Source organism: Liolophura sinensis, chromosome 8 (genome assembly GCF_032854445.1).
Source record: "Liolophura sinensis isolate JHLJ2023 chromosome 8, CUHK_Ljap_v2, whole genome shotgun sequence".
NCBI lineage: Eukaryota > Metazoa > Mollusca > Polyplacophora > Chitonida > Chitonidae > Liolophura > Liolophura sinensis.
In genome coordinates this window covers 51,411,707-51,422,311 of record NC_088302.1, presented here as the reverse complement: position 1 = coordinate 51,422,311, position 10,605 = coordinate 51,411,707, and the positions used below count along the sequence as shown (strand labels likewise).

General features: G+C 42.1%; 1 protein-coding gene across 1 annotated transcript; it reads right to left on the bottom strand.

Annotated features, from left to right (window-relative positions):
• Positions 1-6,119: 6,119 nt before the first annotated feature.
• On the bottom strand, positions 6,120-9,184 carry LOC135473648 (ankyrin repeat and SOCS box protein 10-like). Its single transcript, XM_064753512.1, has 5 exons — positions 9,162-9,184; positions 8,691-8,837; positions 8,217-8,324; positions 7,032-7,198; positions 6,120-6,919 (listed from the first exon to the last, which is right to left on the bottom strand). Exons 1-5 carry the CDS (start codon positions 9,182-9,184, stop codon positions 6,120-6,122), a joined length of 1,245 nt encoding a protein of 414 aa, XP_064609582.1.
• Positions 9,185-10,605: the final 1,421 nt, after the last annotated feature.

The window sequence follows — 10,605 nt, the reverse complement described above, 5'->3', positions numbered from 1 at the left end:
TTTTAATATATCCTTTCATGTGCCTTTAAACATTAATGAAATTATGAGTTATGTTACACCTAAGTTTGTGGATATTTGGCAACGGCAATGGGATGAATCTGATTAGGGGAGGTTTTTCCATGAGTATAATCATTCTGTTTTGGTAAATTCGCCATTATCATTACGTATATGCCTAGTTAATGATATTGATGATATTGCCCATCTTTCATTTACGTGTACCCGGTACTCTAAAGCTCGTCGTATTCTTTACCGGGGCTTACGCTCCATTGCCCTTCGTTATTTTACCTCAGCATCTGTTCTAAATCCAATGATTGTGTAAATATATTTGCCTGAGTATTAATAATAATATGAATGTATATTTATTAGCGTTAGCATGTTTGGACTCATCTGTCTGTCGCTTTTATGGTAGTGGTTGTTGCTTTTACCCATATGAAACTGATATGAGCTAACACTTTGACTGTTTTTGCCTCTGTATTATCTATGTATGCTGTCCAGCTCTTCCTATACCATATTCTGTGTTCCATATATGTTATAACATGTTAAATTTTCTAACGCCCACCTTTCCCGACAATCTCCTTAATCCATACACCTGTCACTTTTATCGTTTTTTTTTTTTTTTTTTTGATTGGTGTTTTACGCCGTCCTCAAGAATATTTCACTTATACGACGGCGGCCAGCATTATGGTGGGTGGAAACCGGGCACAGCCCGGGGGAAACCCACGACCATCCGCAGGTTGCTGGCAGACCTTCCCACTTACGGCCGGAGAGAAAGCCAGCATGAGCTGGACTTGAACTCACAGCGACCGTATTGGTGAGAGGCTCCTGGGTCATTACGCTGCGCTAGCGCGCTAGCGCGCTAACCGACTGAGCCACGGAGCCCCCACCCCCTTTTATAGTGTATGCATGGATTATATAATTACATTAAGTAATGGTCATTATAGTAAATAATGACCCCTTACAAATCTTTTTTATTTCTTTTCTTTTCTTCTATAGTCATCAAGCCCAAAATTCGTCCGGTAAAGCTACAATATCCATAGCACTAGTATTAACTTTTTTTCCAGAGTTAAATGAAAAATACCTGGTTAAGGTTAAAATAATATACCCCTCTTTTGTATATTGTCTACGTTAAAAGCACTTTCAATGACGCCAAGTTTTGGCGCGCATCGGCACTTTGGGCCAAAAAACGCCAGTGCAAATCAACCCAAATAAAGATTCTAAGGAAATATTTCCTTTTCGCCCTCTAATCGGCTACCGTAGAGGCAAGAACCTACACGAAATTCTGCGTAAATCCAAATTATAGCAAATGCCAACCTATCTTTGTCGTGGACTCCTGATGAGGGTAGACGTGAGCATTACTTGCCAAACATACCCGAAACACTGTAAACATAATCATGTATAGATTGAACCAATCTCCAATACTATGACAACCATTCACTTATATGCAGAGCTGTATCTTTTAGTCATGTAATAATTAACACAGCTTGCTGTAATGGACAGGGTCCAGTCTGAGTCTACCCCAGTTAAACTTTGGGTGTGGCTTACTGGATCAGTTTTATCTCTGAATTCTGGGTACTCAATCCTAGCCCGCTAAGCTTAGTACTGTCTACTGCCTATCTCAGGATGAGATAGCTCGAAGCTCACAAGGTCGAGTTAATCTACGTGACTGAAGCACACTTGCTCAGCACGAAATGCACCCACCATAATGCTGTCGTATAAGTGAAATATTCTTGAGTACAGCGTAAAACACCAATCAAATAAATCAAATAAATATAAGGCTAGGGCTAAACGCCTTGGTTTATCAACCCCCCCCCCCCCCCCCCCCCCAGTGTATCTCTTACCGAGGACGATATTCTAGAATAAATACTGGCATCTGATCAAAGGAAATAAAGACTCTAATGAAATATTTCCTCTTCGTCCTCTAACTGGCTACCGTGGAGGCAAGAAACTACGTGAAATCCTGTGTAAATCTAAATGATAGCATATGCTTACTTTATCTTTGTCGTGGAAAGATAATCTCCAATGCTTTGCTTGTATTGCAGACAACATATGCCAGGAAGAGAAGATCGTCTGGCTTCAGTTAAGGCACGTGTCACGCCTTTACGTCAGACTTTTTCCCGCTTAAAGCATACGAGAGCTCTCATTGCTGCAAGACTAGCGAAAACCCTTGCAGCTGAATTCAGATTAAAGCCGCCCAGAGTGGTTCTTTGGACAGATTTTCAGGTCGTCTTACAATGGATTCGGTCTGAGTCTGAAGCGCTTAAGGCATTAGTTGGAGTGCTCATTTCAGAAACCCAGTCGACTTGGCAGCCGGATACGTGGAGACTGGTACCGACAAATCAAATCTTAGCAGAGGTTTGTCTCTTGATGAAATCAATGGTAGATGGAAGGACGGTCCGAATTTCCTTCGCCAAATCGAAGCTGAGTGGCCAGCCAATGTCACAAAAACCGCAGCTGATGACACTGAAAAGAAAGAGTCAAAGCCAGTATGTGTTGCGATTCTGTCACAACGTGGGTATCCTCAAGAAGCTGAACACTAGAATAGAGAGGTGTTGGACAGTTGCATTGTAAGCCGAACAAACTGAAAGAGCTGAATGTTACTGGATTGCGTCAGCTCAAAGTGATATGTTGAACTGGAAGGGCACCTGTCGAAACGAATTGCCATTCCTAGAAGATGGACTTATCCGAGTTGATGGCAGACTCCGAAGCTCTTCACTAAAGTATGACTAAGTGCAACCTTTTCTTCTTTCAGCCAAACATGAAGTATGGAAACTGATCATGCGAGAAACACATTCGAAAATAGGACATTTCGGAGCAGAAAGGACGTTGTGCGAAAACCGAAGAAAATTCTGGATCGTCAGAGGATGTAACCTTGCAAGATCCTTTGTAACGGACTGTATTGTCTGTCTGGTTCCATACTCTACCCTAGTGGTCGATCTTCCTCCTGAAAGGGTGAAAGTTTGTACGCCACCATTCACAGTGACAGGAGTTGACCTATCCGGTCCTTCCAAGCTGAAATATGGACGTAACAAATCACAGAAAGCGTGGAGCGCTATATTTACATGCGCTACGGTAAGAGCCTTTTACTTAAAAATTGTTGATGGGGTGTCAACGCAAGCCTTTGTTCATGCACTCTGTAGATTTGCGTCGCATCACGGATGGCCGAGTACCTTTATATCTGATAATAGAGCATCTTTTGTGGGAGCCCACAAGGAACTGAGAAAATTCATACAGGACAGCTAAGAGGAAGTCCAAGACTTTGCATCTCAGTATCGTTCAAGATGGAAATTCATCCCATCTATGAGTTCTCATCTGGAGGGACTCCATGAAAGTCTGATAAACCATGCTAATGCTTGTCGACAGCATTTTCTGAATTCGAGTCTTTGGTAAATTCAAGACCTCTTGGATATGCAGCAAATAAGCCAGTAGAACCTCTATCACTGACCCCTAACTGTTAGAACGTGCCAGATCAAGTTTACCTCAAGGTCCTTTCGAAGAGACGAGAAACCTATACAGGCGTTTCGAGTACATCCAAACCATGGGTCATCAATTCTGGAGAAGATATGTTCGGGAGTACATTCCCACTTTGGTGAGCTGCACACTGATCAATAATGCACTGCTGCACTGAAAGAAACTTATCAAATTTGTACAATAAATGCCAGGAGATTTACTCTTCTGGTAATGTCGAATTTTACTTTATTTTGTGTCAAGTCAATGTCTTATATGCATATTTTTCATTCAGTAAATCTGCTAGTCTATTATATTTCCACAACTCTTGTTTTCAATAGAGTAATGAGTGCATAGTATTCTCTTGAGTTCAGTGTTAGTTATGTTATGTTTTGTGTCATAACTAGGAGATATTTTCTTTGAGTTTTTGACTGAGAAGTTCACAGAATGTGATAATGCATTTATTTTCATGTAATTCTTTGACCTGGCTAAGCACGTCTTAAATGACTGGGGTATTGCAGTGATTTGAGTCATATATAGCCCTGTTGTGGCGTATGTTCAGTAATGTGCATTGATCATACAATATAAGAGTTGTTCCCTGTGAACTGACATTATATTGGATTAATCGAATTGATCTACACGTATTTTGTTACGTTGATTTGTATACCAGAAAATTTGACGGGTTGCTTTAGTGGATAAATTTACATTTACGCCAGATCTTGGACGATCTTGATGCTGCATACCTTCATAAGATTTTCGAGATAATGACAGTATATCTTTGTCTGTTATTTAATGTAATATGATGGAGAAATTTCGTTGTCTATTTTGGTACAGTTATCTTGGTTTAATTGACTATTATTTGATTTAGCCACTTATTACATAGTACAGGTGTGTACGATGTGCATTTGATTCCGTATCACCGTTCTGATGTACTATATTTCTGCCTTTTTCACAGCTGATTACCAGCTGCCGAACTGATTAACGAGCTCTCTGTCACGAAGTGCACACTGAATAAAATGTTTCTGAAATATTCTCTCCTATTAGGCATTTTTTATCAGTCAAGATTGCCCGTCTCAAACATGGAAGAAAGCCAGGATTTCCACTTCATAAGACTGTTGTTTGTCTCGGGCTCACTGGTTTGTTCTTCTCATAGCACTGACCGCCACCGTAGAACCCAGCAACAATTAAATAAAAATCATATTGGCAAATGACAAAATGATCAACTGATTCTCTCGTTTTCTGCATGATTCGGTGGATTTACCTTCAGTTCGAACTAATAACTTCCTAACTGCACTGTTCTCCCCTGTAAACCAAAAACAAACAAAGCACGCCATTTGCTTATCTCATTTGATTGACTTAAGAAGATAAGCTTCATGACAGTTTTTTATGGGAAATACTATTGACGCTGGATGAGGACATCTCGTCCCGTGACACGAGGGCGGTGCAAATCTCGCGCATATCCGCGTGTCACGGGTCTCGGGGGCTTAGATCAATGAGATTGTTCACTCCAGGCACTCCAGTTCACTCCAGGCACTCAGGTTTGCACCAGACACTTCGGTTCACTCCAGATATTCCGGTTCACTCAAGCACTCCGGGCTACTTCAGGCACCCCGGTTCACTCCAGGCACTTCGGTTCACTCCAGACCCTCCGGTTTGAACCAGACATTCCGGTTTACTCCAAGCACTCCGGTTTGCACCAGACACTCCGGTTCACTTCAGGCGCTCCTAATTGCACTAGAAACTCCGGTTCACTCCAGGCACTCCGGTTTGCACCAGACACTCTTGCGTGAAAACCCAATAAAATATAAATAAATAAATAAACCTCATTCTTCATAAATTTGGCAGTTTATCTTGTAAACTTATTAAAACAATAACAAAATATTTAATGCTATTAATAAAGTCAGCTGACAAATCTGCCTTGCGTGGTTCTGGCTACAGGAAACAGTTGCCAATTGCATATTGATGAAATCAATGCCAAAAAAAACAGACAGAAGTGTTATATTATTGAACTTATCTTATCGATCTTGAATACCAGTTGCCAGAAAAATTTTTAATTTTTACGCATTTTCCATGCAGTGACTGTATATAAGAGTCGATAAGTTATTGATTTACCGCACACGTCAGCCAGCCAGACATTTTTTCACCCGACTGATATGTATAACAGAGTTGCTGTTCTTCGACAGTGTGTTTACTGCACTAAATGCACGAATGAGCGATCGTGGTTTTTCGTCACAGAAGCAATGTTACATCGACGACAGTGGGATAGTTGGCCAATGATTATATGTAATTAATCAAATATAGCCTCTTGTCAATTTACCTCAGTTACGGTTTTATTCGAACTGTTCATGCAAATACTTTCAGTTCTTTATCACCAACGAGCAAGATGAGCCGGCTTAGTCACCTAGGGCATTTACAGGTGAGCACAATAGTTCTCCTTTGAAGTGTAAATAGTAACAACAGGTACCAGCATGTTTCGGTGACAGATTATATAGTTTGGGGGAGAGGCTCATTAAGTCTTTACACAACGTATGGTACTCTAGTAAAATCGGTTATTCACGCTACCCTTACTTTCTAAGGAAGAAATACTTAATTTGACGCCAGTGTAATACAGTATATGTCTATGAACTACCAAAAAAATCCCAGAATAATTTTAAGAAATGGGCCCATGTCTATGATCAGGAATTTTCATAACGTAAGAACTGTTGAAGAAACGTTGGCAGTGGTAGGCGCTCAGTGAGCGGGAATATGGAGGACTCCGTGTTTGTCTGTAAACATAGCCGTATCACACATCGACACATATCCTTTAGGCGCGAGGGAGCCCGCAAACACTTTCTCAGAGATCCACGTTCCGCCTCAGAGAGTCTCTTGGAATATTCACGCAAAACTTTTTCCGCGAATGGCCGGAATTCCGGAGACAATTCGGCTAGACGTTTTACGTTAGCCAAATCTGTCCAGTCAGCTAAAAGATTCGGCTGTAGCCGTTTTGACAACATCTCGGCGCCATGGTAGAAGAACAACACGGCTAAATTCCACTGGCCTGCTAACATAACACTGTACTGCGCTGCTGTCAGACCGAAGTTATCAGGTACGTTGGGATTAGCACCAGTTTCCATCAGCACCGCTAAAGTCTCTGCGGAATGTTTGTTGGATACAAACAAATCTGTGTCCTGATGGCGCAAAATCGGACGCATGTTGGAAAACAAGACGTGTGCTAAAGGCACCCGCCCGTGTTTATCACGACGGTTCACGCTGGCTCCCGCCGATAACAAAGTCTGGACCACTCGTATATTTCCTGCTTCACATCCATACATCAAAGGCGTTTTGAGAACGCCGTCAAGCTGGTCTATCCGTATGCCCTTCTGCTTACACAAGATATCCACGATGTCTGAATGTCCCTGGTGGGCAGCAATGTGGAGTGGATGAGAACATCTCTTCAAATCCTTGACCGGTACCCCTGCCTTATTTGGATCACCTCCTGCAAAGAAAAAGTTCCATGCATCAGTTTCAACATCGCACGTGTTCTTCACGACACAAACACTGTATATAACAATGAATAATGTTTTTGAACAAAATGTGTTACTTCTTACCGCTCCTCAGCAATTCCTCTAGCACCTCCTTATGATCATTTCCCGCCGCAATGCATAGCGGCGTTTTCCCGCTGTCGTCACATAGGTTTACGTCCGCGGACCACTTCAGTAGCAGTCGGACTAGTCTCACCTCGCCTTGGTGACAAGCTGTGTGGAATGGTGTTTGCCTGTTTGAAGAAGGTGTACAATGATGGTCAAAATAACCCGGGCCGAAATTGTGCCAAAAATAGCTTCTCTCTTAAGTTGCACAAAAGTTTTTATGAAATACGTCATCGATTTATTATCACACCTACGCGTACGGAGTTAAGTAAGAATTGGTTGGACCGATTTGCTTTGATCCTGACTACAATCATAATTCTGACAAACGACCAAGATCATGATCGTCACCTACGACCGATACGTTCCTGATCCATTACCAAGGTCTTGATCCTGTCCCAAGACCAATGTTACGATTCTGACCCACGGCCGATCCTGACCCACAGCCAAGGCCACGACCCTGACCTACGACCAAGTCCATAATCCTAATCCACGAGGAGGACCACAATTCTGACCCACGACCAAGGACACGATCTTGACCCATAACCGACACGATTCTGACCCACGACCAAGGACACGATCTTGACCCACGGCCAAGGCCACAACCACGATCCTAACCTACGACCAAGGACACGATCCGCACTCACGACCAGGGCCATAATCCTGAAGCACGGTCAAAGACACGATCATGGTCGATAACCGACACGATTCTGACCCACAATCAAGACCACGATCAAAGCCACGACCCTGACCGACGATCAAAGACAAGATTCTGACCCACGACCAGGACCATAATCACGACCCACAACCGACACGATCCTGACCCACAACAGACACGATTCTGACCCGCTACCAAGGACAAGATTCTGACCCACCACCGTCACGATTCTGACCCATGACAAAGGGCACAATGCTGGTCCACAACCGACACGATTCTGACCCTCGACCAAGGTCACGATTCTGACCCACGACCAAGGCCACAATTCTGACACACGACCAAATACACAATCCTGACCCACGACCAAGACGGCGATCTTGACCCACGGCCAAAGACACGATCTTGACCCACAACCGACACAATGCTGACCCACGACCAAGAACACGATCCTGTCTCATCTTCACCCACGACCATCCACAGACCTGACTTACCCGAGTGAATTTGGGCAATTAACGTCTGCCCCGGCCTCACAGAGAAGGCTCACAGTTGTTTCATTTCTGCCTGTCACAGCCACATCTAATGCACTCCTCCACATCTCCCTGTTGACGTAAAATACGAACCATACGTTAATTAATGAAAAATTGAAAACTAGCGTAAAACTTTATATAATCGAGGCTACTTGTTTGTTAACGGTAAACAAAACAATCTTCATATTAACCTAATGACGAACATCTCAACCACTTTTTGACATACGGTATTGCAAATATACACCATAATACACACATGCACCATATTACACCATATTAAACACATATATCACATTTCAGAGGTACATCATAATACAGCCATAACATACCAAATTGAAACACACACATAAATCACATTAAAGAGGCAAACTATATGTCAGATATATATCATATTACAGACATGTACATCATATTATATACAATATCTTAAAGTCTTACTCTCTCCTCAAATACTCTTTCTCCAGTAAGTTGACATCTAATCCAGGGATATCCAACACACTTTGCACACCTTCAATATGGTCGTCTTCTATCGCCAGACGTAGCGGTGAACAGTCTTCCGTGACGTCACTGTTATTCGTCAGTTGTCTAGTCACAAAGGATAATACAGAAGAGCCTGGAAAACAAAGTCCTGATGTCAAATTCGTGTATCTCGCCCGTGGTATTAATGTGGTACTGCACATGAAACAAAGTCTTCAGTTCACTTTGAATCATAGTCGTTATCCCACTCAGTGCGAGTGTAATAATAGAAATGATCGTTAAATGCATCTTCCAATGCACAGTTTACAAAGCAATTTTTATAACGTATATTACCTCTTACTAACGGAAGTTGCTGAAAATCCTCATCACATAGACAAATCACAGTCAAGTAAGCCAAAGTGCTTCACATCGCTTCACTTAATGAGTTCTTACCTAGAGCGTGATGGTTCTATCATTAACAAATCTATACATATTGATATTAACATCATTACGAGACCCTATAGTACTACTATTAGCACTTTCGTGAAAGGTTTATGTTTTCATGTCTGACAGTTTCCGAATCATGGGCGAATGCGACTGTATGCTTAGTAAAGAAGATTTTCCTGGAACCTGAAAGAGTATTTGTACATGGGAGTCGGAAATTGCTCTAGAAAGACCTTGGAAATTGAAACACTTCATGCGTTTGAAAACGCGTCGGAAACGTCTTACAAAAGCATGAAACGCTAGTAATTGTTTCGTGTACACAGAATCCAAGCACGGAATCTAACGAGCCAAACCATAGAATCGGATGAATTCAACTATGGGATGTGAAGACTCGGAAATTTACAAGATGAATGTTACTGTGGATGCCATTTTAAATTTCCACCAATGAGAATATCGTTAGTAATTTAATGTAGTCACAATGATTTTATGTCATAAAACATTAACGTTTGAAGATTTATATATCTGATTGTAGTTTTAAGCAATGGTAATCTGTAAACAAATACAAACCCACTCAGTGCCATTCATGTTATCCTGAGAGCTGGGATAATAGAATTTTTAATTTCTTGTTTGGTAGCATTTGTAAGACCCTGTGTGTCGTGTGACGATCTTGATAAACGTCACAACTTAATACCAATGTGTCTAACACAAATACTAAGGATATTCCATCAAGTGTCTGCTTTAGAGGTTTATAGGATTTTGCAGCGAGTATAATCCTTTTGTGGGTAAATATGGTCGGACTGTCCAGAATTATTGATGTTCTGCTTCATAAATTTGTCTAATTCCACATAACCCGGGGCCAGCGGCTGTATATGCATCGTGTTCAATAAAATCGTCGCGTTGGATGAATGAACGGCTGCAGTCAAAACACGACGCGTTGGATGTATGAACTTCTGCAGTCAAGACACGACACATTGGATGTATGAACAGCTGCAGTCAAAACACGACGCGCTGGATATATGAATAGCTCAAGTCAAGACACGACGCGTTGTATGTATGAACGGCTTCAGTCAAAACACGACGCGTTAGATGAATGAAATTCTGCAGTCAAAACACGACGCGTTGGATGTATGAGCGGCTTCAGTCAAAACACGACGCGTTGGATGTATGAACTTCTGCAGTCAAGACACGACGCGTTGGATGTATGAACAGCTGCAGTCAAAACACGACGCGTTGGATGTATGAATTTCTGCAGTCAAGACACGACGCGTTGGATGTATGGACAGCTGCAGTCAAAACACGACGCGTTGGATGTATGAACTTCTGCAGTCAAGACACGACGCGTTGGATGTATGGACAGCTGCAGTCAAAACACGATGCGTTGGATGTATGAACAATTCCAGTCAAAGCACGACAGAAAGAAGCAGAGAGAAAACAACTCATACAACTATTTATG

Coding starts and splice junctions, on each gene's coding strand:
- LOC135473648 (XM_064753512.1), bottom strand. CDS start 9,184: ATGATAGAACCATCACGCTCTAG. Junction 8,325..8,690: donor AAAGAGTATTTGAGGAGAGA/GTAAGACTTTAA, acceptor TTACGTCAACAG/GGAGATGTGGAGGAGTGCAT. Junction 6,920..7,031: donor AGAGGAATTGCTGAGGAGCG/GTAAGAAGTAAC, acceptor TTTTCTTTGCAG/GAGGTGATCCAAATAAGGCA.